Source organism: Narcine bancroftii, chromosome 10 (assembly GCF_036971445.1).
Source record: "Narcine bancroftii isolate sNarBan1 chromosome 10, sNarBan1.hap1, whole genome shotgun sequence".
In the NCBI taxonomy this organism is placed as follows: Eukaryota; Metazoa; Chordata; class Chondrichthyes; order Torpediniformes; family Narcinidae; genus Narcine; species Narcine bancroftii.
Window position 1 is genome coordinate 53,217,361 of NC_091478.1, and position 21,291 is coordinate 53,238,651.

At 40.2% G+C, this 21,291-nt stretch overlaps 1 protein-coding gene across 1 annotated transcript in view; it reads right to left on the bottom strand.

The window, feature by feature from the left end:
- hydin (HYDIN axonemal central pair apparatus protein) overlaps positions 1 to 21,291 on the bottom strand; it is a 1,560,590-nt gene that overhangs the window by 224,457 nt on the left and 1,314,842 nt on the right. The window contains exons 69-70 of the mRNA XM_069900939.1: positions 10,338 to 10,572; positions 863 to 1,087 (exon numbers count right to left, since the gene is read on the bottom strand). Coding sequence (XP_069757040.1) covers positions 863 to 1,087; positions 10,338 to 10,572 — 460 coding nt within the window. The remainder of the gene's footprint in view (positions 1 to 862; positions 1,088 to 10,337; positions 10,573 to 21,291) is intronic.

The following is a 21,291-nucleotide window of genomic DNA, read 5'->3' on the forward strand; positions in this document are numbered from 1 at the left end:
ATACCTGCCTCCACCATCGTTGCTCAGCAGCACTTTCCATGTACCCACCACTCTCTGTGCGAAAAATGTACCCTGTACTTGCTCCCAAGCATCTGAAAACTAAGCCCCCTCATGTTAGCCATTTTAGCCCCCCTCTTGCCATCTACCCAATCAATGCGTCTCATGACATTATACCCCTCTATCCAAGGAGAAGAGACCAAGTTCACACAACTTATCCACATAAAACATGTTCTCTAATCCAGGCAGCATCCTTGTAAATCTTAGCTGCACCCTCTCTATCGCATCCACATCCTTCCTGTAGTGAGGTAACCAGAACTGAACACAATATTCCATGTGGGGTGTAACTAAGGTCTTACACAGTAGCAGCAAGTTATACCAGATCAAATCCAACTAGGGTTGGACTAAAGAAATGACAGATGTTGGAACTTTGACATAAAACAGAAATAGAGACTGCTAGAAGTGGGCAGCAGCAAATGAGAGAGAAGCGGGTCAAGGAGCCTTCATTAGAACTGGAGCTGTTGACAATCAAGAATATGTAGGTCCTGGGATGGTGGGAAGGAAAAGGTAAAAGGATCTCACTGAACCCAATGTGTTGGATGCCTGACTCCTGCTGCTGTTTCTTATTTTTGAAGGTAGTTGGACAGGTCATTATGTTTAAAAAGTAAGTCAGGAGATGGCTCCTTCATCAGATGAGTAGGGAGGTGATGAATCCTAAGAATCCCAGACCATACTAGTCACATGTTGGCCACAGCATGCAATTTTGCAGGTCAGAGAAGGCTGCATGGGGAAGAGAGTTCAGGACCCTGATAGAACTGGCATATGGCCCTTCACAGAATGGCCGTTTGATGTCATTTGGACATACCTCGTATTGACCGTGTTCAATCCCACAGCTTGAAACTCGATGACACGTGTGTTGGGGTCCAGAGTTACCCCTGGGTGGGTTCCCCAGGGGCCACTTAATTCACGGTTGCGCCTGTGGCTGCTGATATAATTGGAGTCTTCCAGCTCAAAGTGGCAGTACGGCAGGAGGCTGCGACCTTGGACTGCTATGTTTTGATCTTGCAAGCCTGCCTTTAAATTTAGGATCCTGTGGAAATACAAGGAGTGGAGAATGCCACAAACACCATCAATACCTTTCACTTTGGTCGGCCAAAGGAAGGACAATCAATAGTAATTGATGGTTTCAGAATGAGCAGAGAATGCCACATACACCATCAATCCCCTTCACTTCTCCCCTGGCCGGTGGAACGACTGTCAATAGCAACTGACAAGTTCAGAATGAGTCCATAGCTTTCACAGCTTTCTGGGAACAGCGCCTAAATGTGTACATGTGCGTGTGTGCCAACTCATTTACATGTGTGCATAAGGTCATAAGTCATAGGACTAGAAATAGTATGTTCAGCCCATCGAGTCTACCTCACCTATTAATCATGAGTTGATCCATTTTCCCACTCAGGTCTACTGCCCTGCCTTCTCCCCATAACTATAACCTGGCTAATCAAAAACCTGTCAATCTCTGCCCTAAATACACCAATCACAACTGCTTGTGATTCCACAGATTTGCCTCCCTCTTGCAAAAGATATTTCTCCACATCCAAATTCGAAGCAGATGTCCTTCAATCCTGAAGTTGTGCTCTTTTGTCCTAGACTCTCCCACCAACAGAAACAACCTTTCCACATCTACTCTGTCCATGCCTTTAAACATTCAATATGTTTCAATGAGATATCCCCTCATTCTCCTAAATTTCAACGAGGACAGGCCAAGGGCCGATATCAGCACATCCTTTCTCAAATGAGGAGCCCAAAACTGCTCACAATCCTTTGTGAGGTCTCAGCAGTGCCTTATAAATCCTTAACATCACATCTCTCACCAAGAAATGATTTTTGGGTCTTAAATGCAGGCAAGTTGCCTCATTTTCTTTGCTAGGATTCTTCTATCTGAATACAGGACCCCCAACTGCCCTGTGGCAACAAATTCCACAGATTTATCACACTCCAGCTGAAGAAATTCCTCTGCATGTCTTTTCTAAGCAGATACCCTTTAATCCCGAGGTGCCCTCTTGTCCTAGACTCTCCAATCAACCATGGGAAACATCCTTTCTACAAAGTAGTGTCCACGTCTTTCAACATACAAAATGTTTCATTGAGATCCCCTTCATTTTCCTAAATTCCAGTGAGTGCAGGCCAAGAGTTGTACTCACTCTTGTGAAACCGCCCCCCCAACCTCCCTTGTAGCATAACCCTTTTATTCCCAGGATCATTCCAGCAAACCTCCTTTGAACCCTCTCCAACATCAGCGCATCCTTTCTTAACTGAGGAGCCCAAAACTGCTGACAATACTCCACGTGAGGTCTCACCAGGGCCTTAAAGAGCCTCAACAACACATCCCTGCTCTTATATTCTATTCATCTCAAAATGAATGCCAGCACTGAATTTGCCTTCTTCATCATCGTCTCAACATGCAGGTTTACCTTCAGGTGATCCAGCACGAGGACTCTGTTCCTTTTACATCTGGTATTTCAATTTTCTCCCCATTTAAAAAATAGTCTGCTCATTTATTTTTTTCTACCAAAATGCATGACTGTGCACTTACTGACATTATATTTCATTTGCAACTTCTCTGCCCATTCTCCTCATCTGTTCAAGTCCTCCTGTAGCCTCCATTTCCTCTACACAACCACAAACATATCATCCACAAACATGGCCACAAAGCTATTCATTCCATAATCCAAATCATTAAAATACAACATAAAAAGAAGTGGCCCTAACACCGGCCCCTGAGGAACACCGTAAGCAACTGGCAGCCAATCAGAGTATTATCCCTGTGTTTGACTCTCTGCTTCCAGCCAAAGACTACCAAGCCAGGATTCTAGGATTCCCTGTGGGCTTCTGAGTGATGTGGAATTTTTACTCTCAGACAGAAAACTAAGTTGAAATAAAAAGGTAGGGAAGGAGCAGACAGAGTGGGCGATGTATGTTTCACTGAATGCAATTACTCTAACTAATGACAGCAGGCAGTCATTGCTCGAGACAGTACTGTGAACTTCATTACAGATTCCATTTACTTTTACAGCTTCTCACTGCAGGAGTTCAGAAGAATCTTAACCACACGACGGATTTAAAACACATTAAATGAGCATCAGCAAGATGTTTCTATAAATAAACTGCAGCTTATCAAACTTCCAAAGAATTAATTATGACAGTTCAGGTTGAGTTCTAATAAATTTTATCATGAGTAATAATTATCATAATTTAAACTCCATGACTGAAATTAATTATTCAGAAATGTGCCAAGGGGAAACTTACAATCCTGATAATGGGGAGGAATGAGATCTCCCAACCCATTTATTCAGAGCACACTGTCCAGTGGCTCCAATGAGATGAAGTAGCATCATGAGAAATGGAAGCTTCCCTAACATAATTAATCTTACTGCGACCTGCAGATGATGGAGTAAAATGGGCTGAGGTTCTGCTGTACAGAAATTAATTGATCACCTGTGCTCCTCCCCCTGCTCTTTCTTCCCAAGCTTTTATTTAGGTGTTTGCACTTTGGTCAGACCTCGAAGAAGGGCTCAGGCCCAAAATGTTACTGATGTTACTCCTTCAAACCTGCTTAGTTCCTCCAACAATTTTGTACTTTTAATGATAATTTCTAAGCCATGCTGAATAAAACCAAAAAAAACTTAACTCTGTCAAAGTACACATTTAGATAGGTCAAGTGCAAGAAAATGAGACAAGCTCAGGGAGACAACTTGGGCTGAAGGGCCTGTTTCTGTGCTCTATTACTCTTGGTGAAACACGAAAGTAACTGTTGTAAGATGGTTATATAAATGTTTGCACTGTGATGCTGCCACAAAACACCGAATTTCATGTCTTGTTCATGACAAAACAATTCTGAATCTGATTCAGATTCTGAAGTCTGCATGTGCTGTGATTGTTGTAAAAACATCAAAATGATGGAGGAATTCAGCCGATCTTTTCAGCATCTATAGGAGTGATAGATATACTGCCAACATTTCGGGCCTGAGCCTTCCCTCAAGGAACACTAGGACTAACATAAAGTGTAGTGCCAATGAGAGTTAACCTTAGGGAGTGAAAGTAGCAGAGATGGGTTCTTTCTCCCACCACGTTCACTGCACCTGAACCAAAAAGGTAGGTGCCCATCAGTGCCAGAACCTCTCATCCAGACAGGAGAAAGTTGATCAACATGAGGACTCTCTGTACAACTTGTCCTCATCAAGGAAGCAATCACATTCTGCACCTGCAAACCAACCCTTAGTGATTCATGCACAAGCACTCCCAAGTTCCTCTGCACAACAGCAGGCTGCAATCTTTCACCATTTAAATAATAATCTGCTTTTTTCTCTTAACTGTATGACCTCACATTAACTTTTTAGCCCAACAGCTTAGGAAGTCCCTCTGTAAAAGGTAGGATGAGATTCTAAAGTTTTTGTAGTTCTGTAAATTTTTTAAGATTATTAGAAGGATTACTTTAGAACCAGGGAAGATTCATAAGGGACTGTCACAGAGTTCTGTGTTGTGTATTGGCCTATGTGTGGTGTGGTTTTATGTTAAAAAGTGACAGTTTGCCAAGGTAAAGGTGGACTGCTGAGAGAGTAGGAGACGGACTGAGCATGTGCAGAACATTATCTAAAAATTTCTGGACTTGGATGATAAACCACCACTGGGGGTGCTGTGGAGTGGAAGAAGGCCCAGAGCACAGAGTCATGGTCTGGAGGACAGTTTAGAATATTGGGCATTTTAAGAGGGATGAACATTCCGAGGGCAGCCAGACGGATCTGGTCGAAGCCAGTGGTTCCTCTCTCTGCAGCAACACAAGACAACTTCGAATTTTGTGCTCTCTCTCTCTCTCTCTCTCTCTCTCTCTCTCTCTCTCTCTCTCTCTCTCTCTCTCTCTCTCAAAGATCTTTTGGCTTCAGTTTACCAAACAAACTGAATTTTGTTTATGATCTTTGCTTCAGTTGAGATCAAAATTTTGTGAGTCTTGTGTGTTTTGTGTCTAAGTTTTTCTGTGGGCTGGTAGGAAATATGACTTAGACTTTAATTACATATGTTATATTTAGGCTGGGGAATTTATTAGTTTTACACTGTTATAGAAATTTGCATAATAACCAGTGGGCATTGTTATAAAAGGGGGAGGGGGTTGAATTAAAGTTTGAAGGTGACTTTTTGTTAATAAAGTAATTGTTCATCTGTGTGATATGCCTTCTTTGTGGTTGCTGGTTTGATCTTGTAACAGGGTCATAGATATGTCTTTTTCCCCAGGATAGAGTTAAGGTGAGAGTGGAAAGATTTAAAGGGATCCTGAGGGGTGACATTTTCATACAGAGCGTGGTGGGCATACGGAGCAAGAGGAAGTGGTAAAAAGAGGGGAGAAATTTGGAAAATTTGAAAAAGCCTGTTGGAAGGGCACATGGTAGGAAAGGTCTAGAGGGATATGCAACTAGAGCTAGCTTGGTCGGTGTGGACAAGTTGGACCGAGAGGCCTGTTTCCGGGCTGTCAAACTCTTTGTCTCTGTAACCACTATCCTGATGAGACAAGTGTCCTTGCAGAAGAGATCACAATATCAACAGGAGTGAAATGCAATACACAATTGTGCTAGAGAAACTCAGCAGATCACACAGAATCAATGGGAAGTAGAGTATAAGAAAAAAACGCAGGCAGACACCTGAGTAAAATGGTGAAGTAAGGAGGAGAGGAGGGAAGGGAAGAGGTAAAGAGGGAAGAGCTAATAGGTAAGCGATAACAGATGGATACAGGTGGGAGGGAACGAGAAAGAAATTGTGAAATGATGGGAGAGGGTATCTCTTTCAACAGAAGGAAGAAAAGGAGGTGGGGATTTGGAAGAAAGGTGAAAGATGAATGGGAAATAGAGAGACGGGGGATGGGATTAAAGGAAATTGGAGGCCGATTTTGATGTCTGGTTGGAGATTGCCAGGTTGGAACATACGGTATTGTTTCTCCAATTTGAGGGTAGCCATGGACAGACATGCCAGTGTGGGAATAAGTTGTGCAATTAAAATGGTTGGCCACTGAGAGGTCCTTGCTGTTGACGCAGTGAAGGTGTTCAAAACAATCTCACATTCTGCATCCAGTCTCCCCGATGTAGAGAAGACCAAATCAGGAGCACTGGATGCAGCAAATGACCCCATTAGATTCACAGCTAGAGTGTTGTTTCATTTTGAAGGACTGTCAATATCAATATGAATGTGTTTCACCTTCATTAGACCCTCAGTGAAAGCCTGAGCACTCACAATGGACCTCCTGTCACCTTGGTTAGACCTTGTTGGACATGCTCTAGTTGTAGAACTGGAGTGCGATGACACATCGGTTCCCTCCAAGTGGCGGGGAGGTGGGGCTGATGATCCAACTTCCTGCTCCTCTCTGGGAACTCCCATCATGGCAGAATCAGTCAGGAGGGTGTTAACTGGCTCTCATTCTGATTCCAGCCAATGACTCAGAGACTTATTCCACTTCACATTCACAATGCTCTGATAGAACCTTCTCATGCCAACTTCAGCCAGGGAAACTGCCTCATTAAGGTTCCCTCACTATGCCAATCCAATATCTCAGAAATGACAGGATGGCAGGCATTTCTGAATCAGAATCAGAATTTATTGTCATGAACAAATCACAAAATGTGTTGTTTTGCAGCAGCGTCACAGGGCAAACAGTCATCTAAACCACCTGACCACAATCAATCAAAATGAAAAGGCAGTGTCTTTAATTCAGGAATCTGGTGGCAGTGGGGAAGAAGCTGTCCTTGTGCCACTGAGTGCTCATCTTCAGGACCCTGTACTTATTCCCCAATGGTAGAAGAGTGAAGAGGCCATGGCCTGGGTGGTGGGGATTATTTGTGTCTCAAGTAGTAGTGTACATCACAACCCTCCCCAGTGAGGATGGCTGCACTATTTAAGTAAATTGGGGATCGAGAGAGAGCACTGGACATGCTCAGCCAGTCAGGCAGCACCCACAGTAAGAGAAGCAGGGTTAAGGTTCCAAATCAGGGACCCTTGGTCTGAACTTCGAGCTGAGCCATTAGCTTTGTCGGTGTCCTTTCAGAAAGGGGAGTGGAGATCTGCAATTCTGTCGTTCCCATAATAGCTTAAGTCCAGCAGCCAACTGAAGAATTCTAACGATATAATAGCAGATTGGCCATGATCATACTGAATATCTGAATGACTTCCTCCTGTCCCAAAGGGTGTGCTGAACACATGTCATTGGTTAGAAGCAGGATTCATGTGATTCTGATTCATAAGCTCAAATGCATTTAAAATACATCAAGATATCGAGACAGGTACTTGGGTTCAAAAGGTGTAGAGGACCACTGGCTGAGTGGGATTAGTGCAGATTGGCCTGAGTTAGTATGGATGAGTTAGCCAAGGGCCTGTATCTGCTTCACCATTCAATGTGGTCTCTCCTGTGCCCTATATAACTGAAACATAGAAACATAGAAGACAGGAGCAGGAGTAGGTAATTCGACCATTCGAGCCTGCTCCGCCATTCAACGAGATCATGGCTGATCTTAAAGTTCAGTAACCCGTCCCCGCCTCCTCTCCGTAACGTTTAATATCCTTATACTGAAGAAATATATCTAATTCCCTCTTAAATATATTTAATGAACCTGCCTCTACTGCCCTCTGTAGCAATGAATTCCACAGATTCACCACCCTCTGGGTAAAGAAATTCCTCCTCATCTCGGTCCTAAATGGTTTGCCTATTATCCTCAAACCATGGCCCCGGGTTCTGGATTTTCCCATCATTGGAAACATCCCATCTGCATCCACTCTGTCCAGTCCTGCCAGAATTTTATATGTCTCTATGAGATCCCCTCTCAATCTTCTAAACTCCAGGGAGTACAATCCCAATTTGCGCAATTTTTCCTCATAAGTCATTCCTGCCATTCCAGGTATTAGCCTGGTGAATCGCCTCTGCACTCCCTCCATTGCAAGAACATCCTTCCTTAGATAAGGTGACCAAAACTGCACACAATACTCCAGGTGTGGTCTCACCAAGGCCCTGGACAGCTGCAGTAAGGTATCCTTGTTCCTATACTCTTGATATGAAGGCCAACATACCATTTGCCTTTTTAACTGCCTGCTGTACCTGCATGCTCACCTTCAGAGACTGATATACAAGTACCCCTAGGTCTCTCTGCACTTCCCCATCCCTTAATCTATTGCCATTCAAATAGTAATCTGCCCTCCAGTTTGTATTACCAAAGTGGATAACCTCACATTTATCCACATTGTAGTGCATTTGCCATGTATCTGCCCAGTCCCTCAATTTATCCAAATCACACTGGAGCTTTCTGACCCCCTCTTCCGTGCACACAACCCCTCCTAGCTTAGTGTCATCTGCAAATTTGGAGATATTACATCCAATCCCCTCATCCAGATCATTAATGTAAATTGTGAACAGCTGGGGTCCCAGTACAGATCCCTGTGGTACTCCACTGGTCACCGCCTGCCACTCAGAAAATGAGCCATTTATCCCAACTCTCTGTCTTCTACCTGCCAGCCAGTTCTCAATTCACATCAATATTTTGCCCCCAATCCCATGAGCCTTGATTTTGGAAGCCAGTCGTTTATGCGGGACCTTATCGAGGCCATTTGGAAGTCCAGGTACACCACATCCACTGGCTCTCCCCCATCTATTTTACCTGTCAACATCTCAAAGAATTCCAATAGATTTGTCAAGCACGATTTACCTTTTGTAAATCCATGTTGACTCCGTCCGATCCCTTCTCTGCTAGTCATATGCTCCGCTATTACATCCTTAATAATGGATTCCATCATTTTGCCCACTACTGATGTAAGGCTCACCGGCCGATAATTCCCCGCTTTTTCTCTACCCCCCTTTTTAAATAGTGGGATAACATTAGCTACCCTCCAATCCATGGGTACTGATCCTGAGTCTATCGAGTCTGGAAAATAATTCTTAAAGCATCTGCTATCTGAATGGCCACTTCCTTGAGTACCCTAGGATGTAGATTATCAGGCGCTTGGGATTTATCTGCCTTCAATCTCCCCAAGACCATGTCCTTAGAGATACTGATTTCTTTCAGTTCCTCCCTTGCATTAGTCTCTATGTTTCCCAACATCCTTGGGAGGTTATTTGTATCCTCTCTTGTAAAAACAGAACTAAAGTAAGAATTTAATTGGTCTGCCATTTCCTTATTCCCCATTATATATTCCCCTGATTCCGACTGCAAAGGACCTACTCTGGATTTCACCAATCTTTTCCTCTTGACATATTTATAAAAGCTTTTGCAGTCGGTTTTTATATTTGCCGCAAGCTTACTTTCGTAATTTATTTTTGCTCTCTTGATTAATCCCTTTGTCCTCCTTTGCTGCATCTTGAACTGCTCCCAGTCTTCGGTTGCGGTACTTTTTTTGGCCAATTGATATGCTCTCTCTTTGGACCCAATGATGTCTCTAATGTCCCTTGTTATCCACGGTTGAGTCACCTTTTTTGGTTTATTTTTATGCCAAACCGGTATAAACAATTTTTGCAATTTCTCCATTAGATCTGTGAATGCTTTCCATTGTCTATCCACAGTCAACTCCCCCATAAACACCACCCAATCAATCTCATACCATCATAATTCCCTTTATTTAAATTCAGGACCTTAGTCTTGGTTTTAATTTCATCACTCTCCATGTCGAGTGAGAATTCGATCATATTGTGATCGCTCCTACCCAAAGGGCCTCGCACAACAAGATTGCTGATTAGCCCCTTATCATTGCATAATACCCAATCTAAAATGGCCTGCTCCCGAGTTGGTTCCTCGACATATTGGTCTAGATAACCGTCCCGTAAACATTCAAGGAATTCCTCCTCCTCTGTATTTTTACCAATTTGACTAGTCCAATCTATATGCAAATTAAAGTCTCCCATGATGACAGCTGTTCCCTTATTGCACGCTTTTCTAAGTTCTCTTTTAATGCCTTCCCTCACCTCTACACTACTGAAACATAACCCTGATCTTGACTTCAATTCCCCTCTTAATGAATTGTCCTCTTTCCTAATTACCTGCAGCACCTGCACACTAGAGCTTGGAGAATCATGGATTTGGACACTCACATCGCTCTGAATCTCAGAGTTCTGCAAACCTCCCCATTTAGAGAAGAATTTGTTTTAAATGTTGTCCTGTTAACTGGACAATTTCACATTTTCCCACCTACACTCTGCCAGATCTCTGCCCATTCACTAAACCTTCCCATATTCCTCATCCTCTTGTCCTAAAGCACACTGCGTAAGGCCACATGTAAGCATAGATCAGCCCTTCGACAAACAGACAGTCAATTTGTACCTGCAGATGAGTGATGCCTCAAATTCACCAACATCTGTCGGGGAAAATTTGACTTGGAATTCCTGTACTTCCATTGCTGCAATCGTCCCAGTGCAGGGTTCTACCTTGAAAGGTGGGTGGTCAATATCAACGGATGCACAGGAGGAAGTGCTTTCAACATTACTGCCTTGCCTGCTGAAGGTTTGAACTGCTCTGGTCAGTGAATGGGCAGCAATTGAGTTGATTGAAGCAATGCCTGGACATGCAGCAGAGAGAACAATTGGAAATGGTTACTTGAGAGCCCAAATTTACCATAAGACCATAAAATATAGGAGCAGAAGTGGGCCATTCAGCCCATTGAATCTACTCCACCACTGGGGCAGCACAGTTAGCGTAGCAGTTAGCGCAACGCTGTTACAGTGCTAGCGACCAAGAGAGGGGTTTGAATCCCATGCAGTTTGTAAGGAATTTTTTTAATTAAACTTTATTTATTTGAAGAATCATTAATAGCAATACAGAATAGATTCCATAAAGAGAATTTTATATGAATATATATCTTTAAAAAAAATAAAATAAAAAAAGCAAAAAGAAAGAAAAAAAACAAAAAAAAATCAAATCCCCATCCCCCTCCCACCCCATCAGCCAGTTCTCTTAAGGAGAGCTAAAAAATATATAAACAGAAACTAAAAGTATATAATAAATCAAAATATATCTAAATGCATATATTCCAAATATAACCACTTATTAACAAAAAAAGAATAATTGTCATGCAGATTATATGTAATTTTTTCCATAACAATATAAGCTTTCAATTCATTATGCCATCGCATTATATTAATCACTATATTATCTTTCCACGTACTTGCTACACATTTTCGAGCTACAGACAATGCTAAATATATAAATACAATTTGAAATTTATCCAACCCTAATCCCTTTAAAGGAATCATATAACGCTAACAGAGGAACCACTGACATGGTCTTTGCCCTCAGACAGCTCCAAGAAAAGTGTAGAGAACAAAACAAAGGACTCTACATCACCTTTGTTGACCTCACCAAAGCCTTCGACACCGTGAGCAGGAAAGGGCTTTGGCAAATACTAGAGCGCATCGGATGTCCCCCAAAGTTCCTCAACATGATTATCCAACTGCACGAAAACCAACAAGGTCGGGTCAGATACAGCAATGAGCTCTCTGAACCCTTCTCCATTAACAATGGCGTGAAGCAAGGCTGTGTTCTCGCACCAACCCTCTTTTCAATCTTCTTCAGCATGATGCTGAACCAAGCCATGAAAGACCCCAACAATGAAGACGCTGTTTACATCCGGTACCGCACGGATGGCAGTCTCTTCAATCTGAGGCGCCTGCAAGCTCACACCAAGACACAAGAGAAACTTGTCCGTGAACTACTCTTTGCAGATGATGCCGCTTTAGTTGCCCATTCAGAGCCAGCTCTTCAGCGCTTGACGTCCTGCTTTGCGGAAACTGCCAAAATGTTTGGCCTGGAAGTCAGCCTGAAGAAAACTGAGGTCCTCCATCAGCCAGCTCCCCACCATGACTACCAGCCCCCCCACATCTCCATCGGGCACACAAAACTCAAAACGGTCAACCAGTTTACCTATCTCGGCTGCACCATTTCATCAGATGCAAGGATCGACAATGAGATAGACAACAGACTCGCCAAGGCAAATAGCGCCTTTGGAAGACTACACAAAAGAGTCTGGAAAAACAACCAACTGAAAAACCTCACAAAGATAAGCGTATACAGAGCCGTTGTCATACCCACACTCCTGTTCGGCTCCGAATCATGGGTCCTCTACCGGCACCACCTACGGCTCCTAGAACGCTTCCACCAGCGTTGTCTCCGCTCCATCCTCAACATCCATTGGAGTGCTCACACCCCTAACGTCGAGGTACTCGAGATGGCAGAGGTCGACAGCATCGAGTCCACGCTGCTGAAGATCCAGCTGCGCTGGATGGGTCACGTCTCCAGAATGGAGGACCATCGCCTTCCCAAGATCGTATTATATGGCGAGCTCTCCACTGGCCACCGTGACAGAGGTGCACCAAAGAAAAGGTACAAGGACTGCCTAAAGAAATCTCTTGGTGCCTGCCACATTGACCACCGCCAGTGGGCTGATAACGCCTCAAACCGTGCATCTTGGCGCCTCACAGTTTGGCGGGCAGCAGCCTCCTTTGAAGAAGACCGCAGAGCCCACCTCACTGACAAAAGGCAAAGGAGGAAAAACCCAACACCCAACCCCAACCAACCATTTTTCCCTTGCAACCGCTGCAATCGTGTCTGCCTGTCCCGCATCGGACTGGTCAGCCACAAACGAGCCTGCAGCTGACGTGGACTTTTTACCCCCTCCATAAATCTTCGTCCGCGAAGCCAAGCCAAAGAAAGAATAACCCATTAAAAATAGATGGATCTAATGGTAACTTAAAATTATATAATTTTTCCAAAATTAACTTAATTTCATCCCAGAATGGTTGTACATGTACACAAGACCAAACAGCATGTAAAAAAGTTCCAGTACATACACCACATCTAAAACAAGAATCCAAATTACTAAAACCATATTTGTTCAATTTCTCTGGGGTTCAATACAACTGATGTAGAAAATTATAATTAACCATTCCATACCGCACATTCGTCAATTTAGTAACACTATTATAACATGTATCTGCCCAGTAGTCTTCAGGAAAAACAAAAGCTAAATCATTTTCCCATTTAAGCTTAGACTTCTCCCATTCCAGCTTATCTATGTTGTCTTGTAATGCTTGATACATAACAGAAATATAACCCCTTTTTGGTATAGAAGAAATCAAAGACTCGAATTCCATCAATACAGGTAAAATCATCTCTCTATCATACATATTTTTCACCAAAGCTCGAAGTTGATAATAAACAAATAAAGAATTTTCAGCATATCAAAACGCTCTTTCAATTGATTAAAAGAAAGAAACTGTCCTTCTACAAAACAATTCTGTAATGTTTTTATACCCTTAGAATCCTAACTCTTTAAATGACTATTAAACATTGAAAAAGAAACAAGCTGATTATTATATAATGGAGTTAAAATTGACAATTTACCTTTTGATCCTAAAATCTGTTTTTTAATCCATAGTTTTAATAGATGTTTTAATATTGGCATATTAAATTCCCTCAACAAATTTAAATTCCATCGAAATACTTCAGAAATACAAGCCATCTCAACTTTAGCCCAACTTGAGGGCTGGTCCAAATCCATCAGTCTACTAATAAATTTCAACTGGGCTGCTTCATAATAATTTTGAAAATGAGGTAATTGAAGCCCACCTAAAGCATACTTCCAAGTAAGTTTATATAATGCTACCCATGGTAGTTTACCTTTCCATAAAAATTCTCTCATAACTTTATTTAAATCCTAAAATAAACTCTTTGCTATTGATTGAAATAAATATTGAATACAAGGAAAAATATTGATCTTAACACTGTTAACTCGACCAATTAAAGTTAACAGAAGATCTTTCCACTTAATTAAATCTGCTTTAATCTTTTTTATTAATGGAACATAATTTAGCTTGTATAAAGATTGATACTCAGTATTTATAATTATTCCTAAATATTTAATTTTATCAGACCATTTCAGTTTTTAAAATAACTTTATTTATTCATTCAACAAAGTTATTACATACAATAAGAAAAATACATATTATAAATGATTTAAAAAATTATTTATATATAAAAAGAGGAAAAAACAAAAAGAAACCCCCTCCACCCTCTCAGCCAGCTCTCTTTAGGAGAGCCAAAGAAAGAGAAAAGAAAACTGAAATATATTTACTAAAATCTAATCAAGGTAAATCTAAATGTAAATATTCTAAATATAAAGACCACTTATTAAGAAAAAAGAATAATTATCATGTAAAACATACATAATTTTTTCCATTACCAAACAAGTTTTCATCTCATTATGCCATCTATTAATATGAATCATATTAGCATTTTTCCATGTACTTGCTATTCATTTTTTTTGCTACAGATAAAGCTAAATATACAAAAGCAATCTGAAATTTATCTAATCCCAAATCTTTCAAAGGCTTCAACTTACCCAACAAAAATATTGTTGGATCTAAAAATATTTTAATCTTATACAAATGTTCCAAAAACAATTGAATTGCTTTCCAAGTACACATACCCAAATAGCATGAAAAAAAGTTCCAACCGAATTACCACATCTAAAACAAGAATCTGATTCACTAAAACAATGTTTTAAAAACTTTTCAGGTGTTAAATACAACTGATGTAAAAAATTGTAATTAACCATTGCATAATGAACATTTATCAATCTAGTAACACAATCATGACAGATATCTAACCAGTCATCCTTGGAAAAAGTAAAGTTAATATCCTTTTCCCATTTAATCTTAGATCTATTCCATTCCTTTTTTTTCCATACTTCCCTGTAATATTTGGTACATCAATGAAATGTATCCCTTCTTTGGTGCAATCACAAGAAAAGATTCAAATTTAGTCAAATCAGGTAAAATCATGTTTCTACCAAATATTTGTTTTACTAGAGATCGAAGTTGATAGTAAACAAATAAAGAATTCTCAATAATACCAAAATCTTCCATCATTTGATTAAAAGATAAAAATTGATCTTCTTTAAAACAATCCCCCAAGTTTTTTATACCTTTATATTTCTAATGTAATAAGCATTGATCATTACATTGAAAAAGGAATAAGTTGGTTATTATATAACGGTGTTAAAGTCAGTAATTTACCCTTAGAACCTATCATTCTATTTTTCCTCATCCATAACTTTGTTAAATGTTTTAGTATAGGCACATTAACCATTTCAGTTTCATAATATTTTTATACTCTTCTCCGATTGGCAAAATTTCACTCTTGTCCCAGTTAACTTTATATCCAGATAATGTTCCACATTGTAATAAACATTCCCACAAATGTGGCAAAATTGTTCTGAGTTTGTTAAATATATCAAAACATCATCTGCAAATAAATTAATCTTATACTCTTCATCCATAACTCTTATCCCTCTTATCTGTTCATTCTGCCTTATTGATTGTTAATAGTTCAATAGCCAATGCAAACAGAGCTGGTGACAATGGTCAACCTTGTCAAATTGAATGCGTCAATTTAAACGATGATGAAACTTGACCATTTGTCACCATCATAGCAGTCGGGTTTGTATATAAAGCTTTAGCCCAACCAATAAAAAAGGGCCAAGTTTAAACTTCTCCAATACTTTAAATAAAAAATCCCATTCGACCCTATCAAAGGCTTTTTCCATGTCAAGCGTAATGGTTGGGCTGCTGTTGATATACATTGACCAAACTGATCAATCGAAGAATATTATCTGAAGCATTTCTATTTTTAATACAAGATTTCGCTTTTGATCAACATGTATCAATTTAGGTAAATACTTAGCAAGTCGATTTGCTAACATTTTTGCTATAATTTTATAATCAACATTCAATAAAGAAATAGGTCATACGAAGACACTTTCAGTGGATCTCTATCTTTTTTTGGGATTGCAGTAATTAAAGCACTAGAACAAGATTCTGGTAACTCATGCTGTTCAGTCACTTGTTGTAATACCTCCCCAAACACCGAAGATAAATCTTGATAAAAAGTTTTATAAAATTCCACCATCATCAACTGGTGACTTCCTATTGGGCATTTCCAACATAGTTGCCTTAATCTCTAATTCTGTAAATGGAGCTTCCAGATCCATAACATCCTCTTCTTCAAATGCTGATAACATTAATCAATGAAATCACTATCCTGTTTCCCCTCAGAAGTATATAATTTTTAATAAAATGAATAAAACTGGTCATTAATTTCTTGAGGTTTATAGGTAACTGTTAAATTCTTTTTTACAGAATTAATAATCTGTGAAACCTGTTCCTTCTTTAACTGCCATGCAAGTACCTTAAGTGTCCTCTCACCCAACTCATAATAATGCTGCTTAGATTGATTAATTAAACATTCAAATTGATAAGTCTGCAACGTATTATAATGCAATTTCAATTTAGTCAAAGCCACTTTTTTTTATCTTCTGTCACTTCCTTCTGAAATTCCTTCTCCAATTCATCAATTTGCTTTTCTAATTTTAAACTTTCAGCCATATACTGCTTCTTAACTTTAGTGGTATAGCTAATAATCTGTCCTCTTAAATAAGCTTTTAACGCATCCCATAACACAAAATGACTCTTTACTGAATTAGCATTTTCAGACAAAAAAAGTAATCTGTTCTTTAACAAAGATATCGAACTCTGGTTTTTTCAACAACATTGTGTTAAATCTCCATCTATAAGATTAACGTACCATTTCTAAACTTACATAAGAAAAAAATAATAAAGAATGATCTGATATAACCCTGCTTTTATATTCTGCCTGCAATACCCTTCCTTGTAAATGTGCCGATACTAAAAAAAAAATCTATTCTAGAAAATGAATCATGTCGAAATGAGTAAAAAGAAAAATCCTTCTCTGTAGGATTAACCCTTCTCCAAATATCCACCAAATTTAAATCTTTCACCAAGGCCCCAATTTATATTGCTATCTTTGATTTCTTTATACTTTTTGGGGATCTATCCAACAGAGGATCCAAGACACAATTAAAATCTCCCCCAACTAAAATATTTTCATTAGTTTGATTTAATAACAAAAAAGTATCTGAAATAAAACACTCATTGTCCACATTAGGTGCATAAACATTAAGCAAAGTCCAAGATTCAGTAAAAATTTTACAATTCACCTTTAAAACCCTTCCAGCATTCCCTTCCATACTTTGCAACTCAAAAGACAGATTCTTATGAATTAAAATTGCTACACCTCTTGCCTTAGAATCAAATGTTCTTTTTCAGTCAAATGAGTTTCTTGTAAAAAGGCAATATCAATTTTCATTTTCTTGACATAAGCCAAAACTTGCTTTCGCTTAATCGGATTATTTAACCCCTGAACATTAAAAGTTGAAAATTTCAAATTAGACATGCCTATAAACTATAATCACTTACTACAAAATATCACTGCCCTTCTAGTAAGTAAAAACCACTCTCCCTCCCCTAAATATTTTTTAAAAGAAAGTATATATTAAAAAATTAATTATTCCCCCCCCCCCCAAAAAAAACTACCCGAAGGTAATAACACCCTAAAAAACTGGATGTGGTAAACCCCACTAGTGGTGATGACTATCAAATATTTCAGTGCTACCCCCCCAGCCAGAAATACATTATTCACATCAAGACAATCCAGTACTGTAAATATATTCAATCCAATGACTCCATTCTTAATGATTGTTCCAGATCTTCAATGTCAATAAGACTTTGTGTTAAAACCTCTTTCTTTCTATTTTTTCCCATTCTTCCCATTCTGCCCATTTCCATTTCCATTTGCCCTCTTTTTAGGGGATGATGTCAAAACTCTTCCATGTCCTCATAAATCTGGTAATGAATTAGCAAAAATTAATGCATCATGATCATTCTCAAAAAATTGAGATTGAAAGTTACCATAAAAGACTTTTAACACAGCAGGATATCAAAAAGCAAATTTATAACCACAGTACTTCTTTAGCCGAATTAAATTGCTGTCGTCGCCTAATAATTTCTTTTAATGCTTTAATTTGTTCTTGAAAATTTGTTTTATCTATGTACAGTCCATTCATTTTACCTCCTATTCCTCTGTGCAGAGCTTCTTCTTCTTCTTCTTCTTCTTCTCCTTCTCTTCCTTGTATCTGTGTCTCTTCTGACTTTCTGGTTGAGCTGCTTGCCTCAGTTTGTTGGTTTTTTTTTTCCATGGTGTCTTGATGTTGGTTCTCTTCTTGGCTGGTTATCTGTTGTGTCCCTAGTTTCCTTTTTTCTTTCTCACCTCTCCTGTTCCCGTTGCTTTCTTTATCTTCCAGCTGGGAGCCCTGTTGTCGGGCCTCTCTCAGCTGTTTCGTGCTGTGGAGTTTCACTCCACAACTGGTCCCCTTTCCCATTGGTGTTCTCCTTGTTGTGTGCAGTTGTGCACCCCTGTTTGACTCCGTGAGCCATTTTTGTAGTCCTGCAGTCAGTGGGTCCTGTGGGGTCTCCATTAACCTCGGGTAGTGGGCTCCTCTTTCCATGGCGGTTCCCTGCTTTTTCGTGCAGGTAAGGCCTTCACCTTTCTTTTCCAGCATCTTTCTTTCTTCTTCTCTTCCTGTTGTTTTTGGCTTTTCTTTCTCAGGTGCCATTTTCTCCACACCTTTATTTTTAATTTGTTGTGATTTTTCTTCACTTTTTTCCTTCTTTTCTGGAGAGGGCTGGTATTCTCCTACCAGCCATTACTCCATCATGTGACACCTCTCGCCTAATAATTTCTTGACTCAAATCTGTGTTAAAAAAAACTCTGTTATTTTGAATCTTCATTGGAGATTGACTTTGTCATGCCTTCTGTACCGCCAACCATAATATCATTTCTCTGTCTTGATAGTTCAGGCACCGAACTAAGACCACTCATAGTGGTTGTCCCGGTAACGGTTTCTTTCGTAACGCTCTATGTGCCCTCTCCAATACTAAACCTTCCGAAAAAAACTCTTTGCCCAACACCTCGGGAATCCAACTCTTGAAAAATTTTATTGGATCAGACCCTTCAATGTCTTCTGGAAGACCCACAATTTTCACATTGTTTCTCCGACTTTGATTTTCCAATTAATCAAATTTTTTCAGTAAGTCTTTCTTCTGGATTCCCCAATCCACAAATGAATCTTCCACTTCCTCTATTTTTAACTTGTTACATTCAACTTGAATTTTACATTCAGAAAAAGCTGTTTCAATTTTTAAAAAAAATTCTTGCACTGTATCCACTGATTTAATACATTTACTGACATCCCTCTTAACTGTAGATATATCTTCAGACATATTAGATATTTTAGTTGTCACATCCAAAAATCCTTGACCCATTTGTTTAGTCATATTGTCCATATTATAGGTAATCCCTTCCAAGACTGTGCAAACAGACTCCATTCCAGATTCCAGTTCCACATTTTGAGGCCTACCTTCTCTAGACTCCACTCCAATTGTTCCCGTGAACTGCTCGTTAAAGGTAAGTCTTCCTCTTGTTCCAACGTTGTCGGGCCCTTCCCGGTGCGGTTGCGGGTCTGCACACCCGACACAACTCACATGTGGTCCAGTAACTCACGGACCCTTGAAGCACCACGCATGCCTGGCTCACCTGACGGCAGCTCGGGCTCAAGGGCTCTTCTCTCAGCCGGGTTGCCCGCGCGACCAACATCGCGAATGCGTGAATCAACTCTGGCCGACCTCGTCATCATGCCGGTGCCATCTTGTGGCGACAAGGTCGGCGCCGGTGTAATACTCAGCCTGGCAGGAGTTCTCTGTGCCTTGAAGGTTCCAAACGACAATTCCGTGGCTTCAGCTGAACAGGTAGGCCTCAATTCTTCAGCAGTTTTAAAAGGTAATTTCTTCTGTAATTGAGGTTTCTTTTTTTTAACATTTGTTGCCATTATGACCCACTAATGTTCCCAAAATAAAGATACAACTTTTAATCACTTGGATAAACTTTAAAGACGAGTGCTTAAAAAACTGGCTGAGGAGGGGTGGGATCGCACATCTGCCCACTACGCCATCTTGCCACGCCCCCCTGTAAGGAATTTGTATGTTCTCCCTGCATCTGTGTGGGTTTCCTCCGGGTCCTCCAGTTTCCTCCCACCATTCAAAAGTTGTGGGTCATTTAGGTGTAATTGGGCGGCACAGGCATGTGGGCTGAAAGGGCAGTTACCGTGCTGTATGTGTAAATTTAAAAAACATGAAAATGCCATCATGAGCTGATCAATTCTCCCACTCAGCCCCACTCCCTTTCCTTCTCTCCCCATGCCAGTTCAAATTACAGTTCCAAACTGTCATAGCATTTGCCAAGATATTTAACTCATTTCTTGTCACCAATAAAAGAAATATAATTTTTATAGTGTCCTATCTTAAAATGCTTCACCTAAGATTGAATGTTTTAAAATTCAATTACTTCTGTAAACGCTATTATGACAGCTAACTTCTAATGGCAGGATCCAAATGAGCAAAGGGATGAAATGTATTGTGGCTGGTGTTTGTTCAGGAAGAACAAAAGGTTTAATATACTGGGAGAAAATTATCTCCGGGAGATGGCATCTTCTCTTCATTCAGAAGGAAAATGGGATTTGTGTCAAGTGTCTTGAGGATGGTCTCATTGATCATTTCTTGACAGATTTGTTTTCCATTTCTTGAATATTTAATGCAAAATGTTGCATGTTTGTAGTTGGGTAAACAATGAGACCTGAAAACTATTGCAGTTAACGAGGAATTGGGAACAGCAGTGAATAGTGAGGGAAAGAGTAGACCACGGAGCTAACTGTAGAAGTTCAACAGGACACTCCAACAACGTGCCAAACCTCCTTCGCAAGTCAAGGTGTGTGCCTCCTTCACTGATCTGTTGATGCGCTGGTTCCAGGAGAGGTCTTCTGAAATATGAACTCTGAGGCACTTGAAGGTACTAACACTTTCTACCATCATCTGTTTAGGTTGGCAAGGTTAGCATAGCAGTTAGCACAATGCCTTTACAGCGCCAGCAATCAGGACCAGGGTTCAAATCCCGCACTGTCTATAAGAAGTTTGTACATTCTGGTGGGTTTTCCCCAGAGGCTATGGCTTCCTCCCACCCTTCAAAAAAAGTCCAAGTATTTGTAGGTCATATAATTGGGCGGCACGGGTTCATGGGCCAAAAAGGCCTGTTACCATGCTGTATGTCTAACAAAAAGTCCTGTCACGGTAGACAGGGTCCTACAGCTTTCCCTTTCTGAGGTTCACAATCAGCTCCTTGGTCTTGGTTACGTTGAAAGTAAGATGTTGTTCTAGCACCATGTTCTAGCAGGTTCTCTTTCTCTATCCTGTGTTCTAACTCATCACTTCCCATGATTGGCCAAAAACAATGGTGTCGACAGTGACTTTATAGA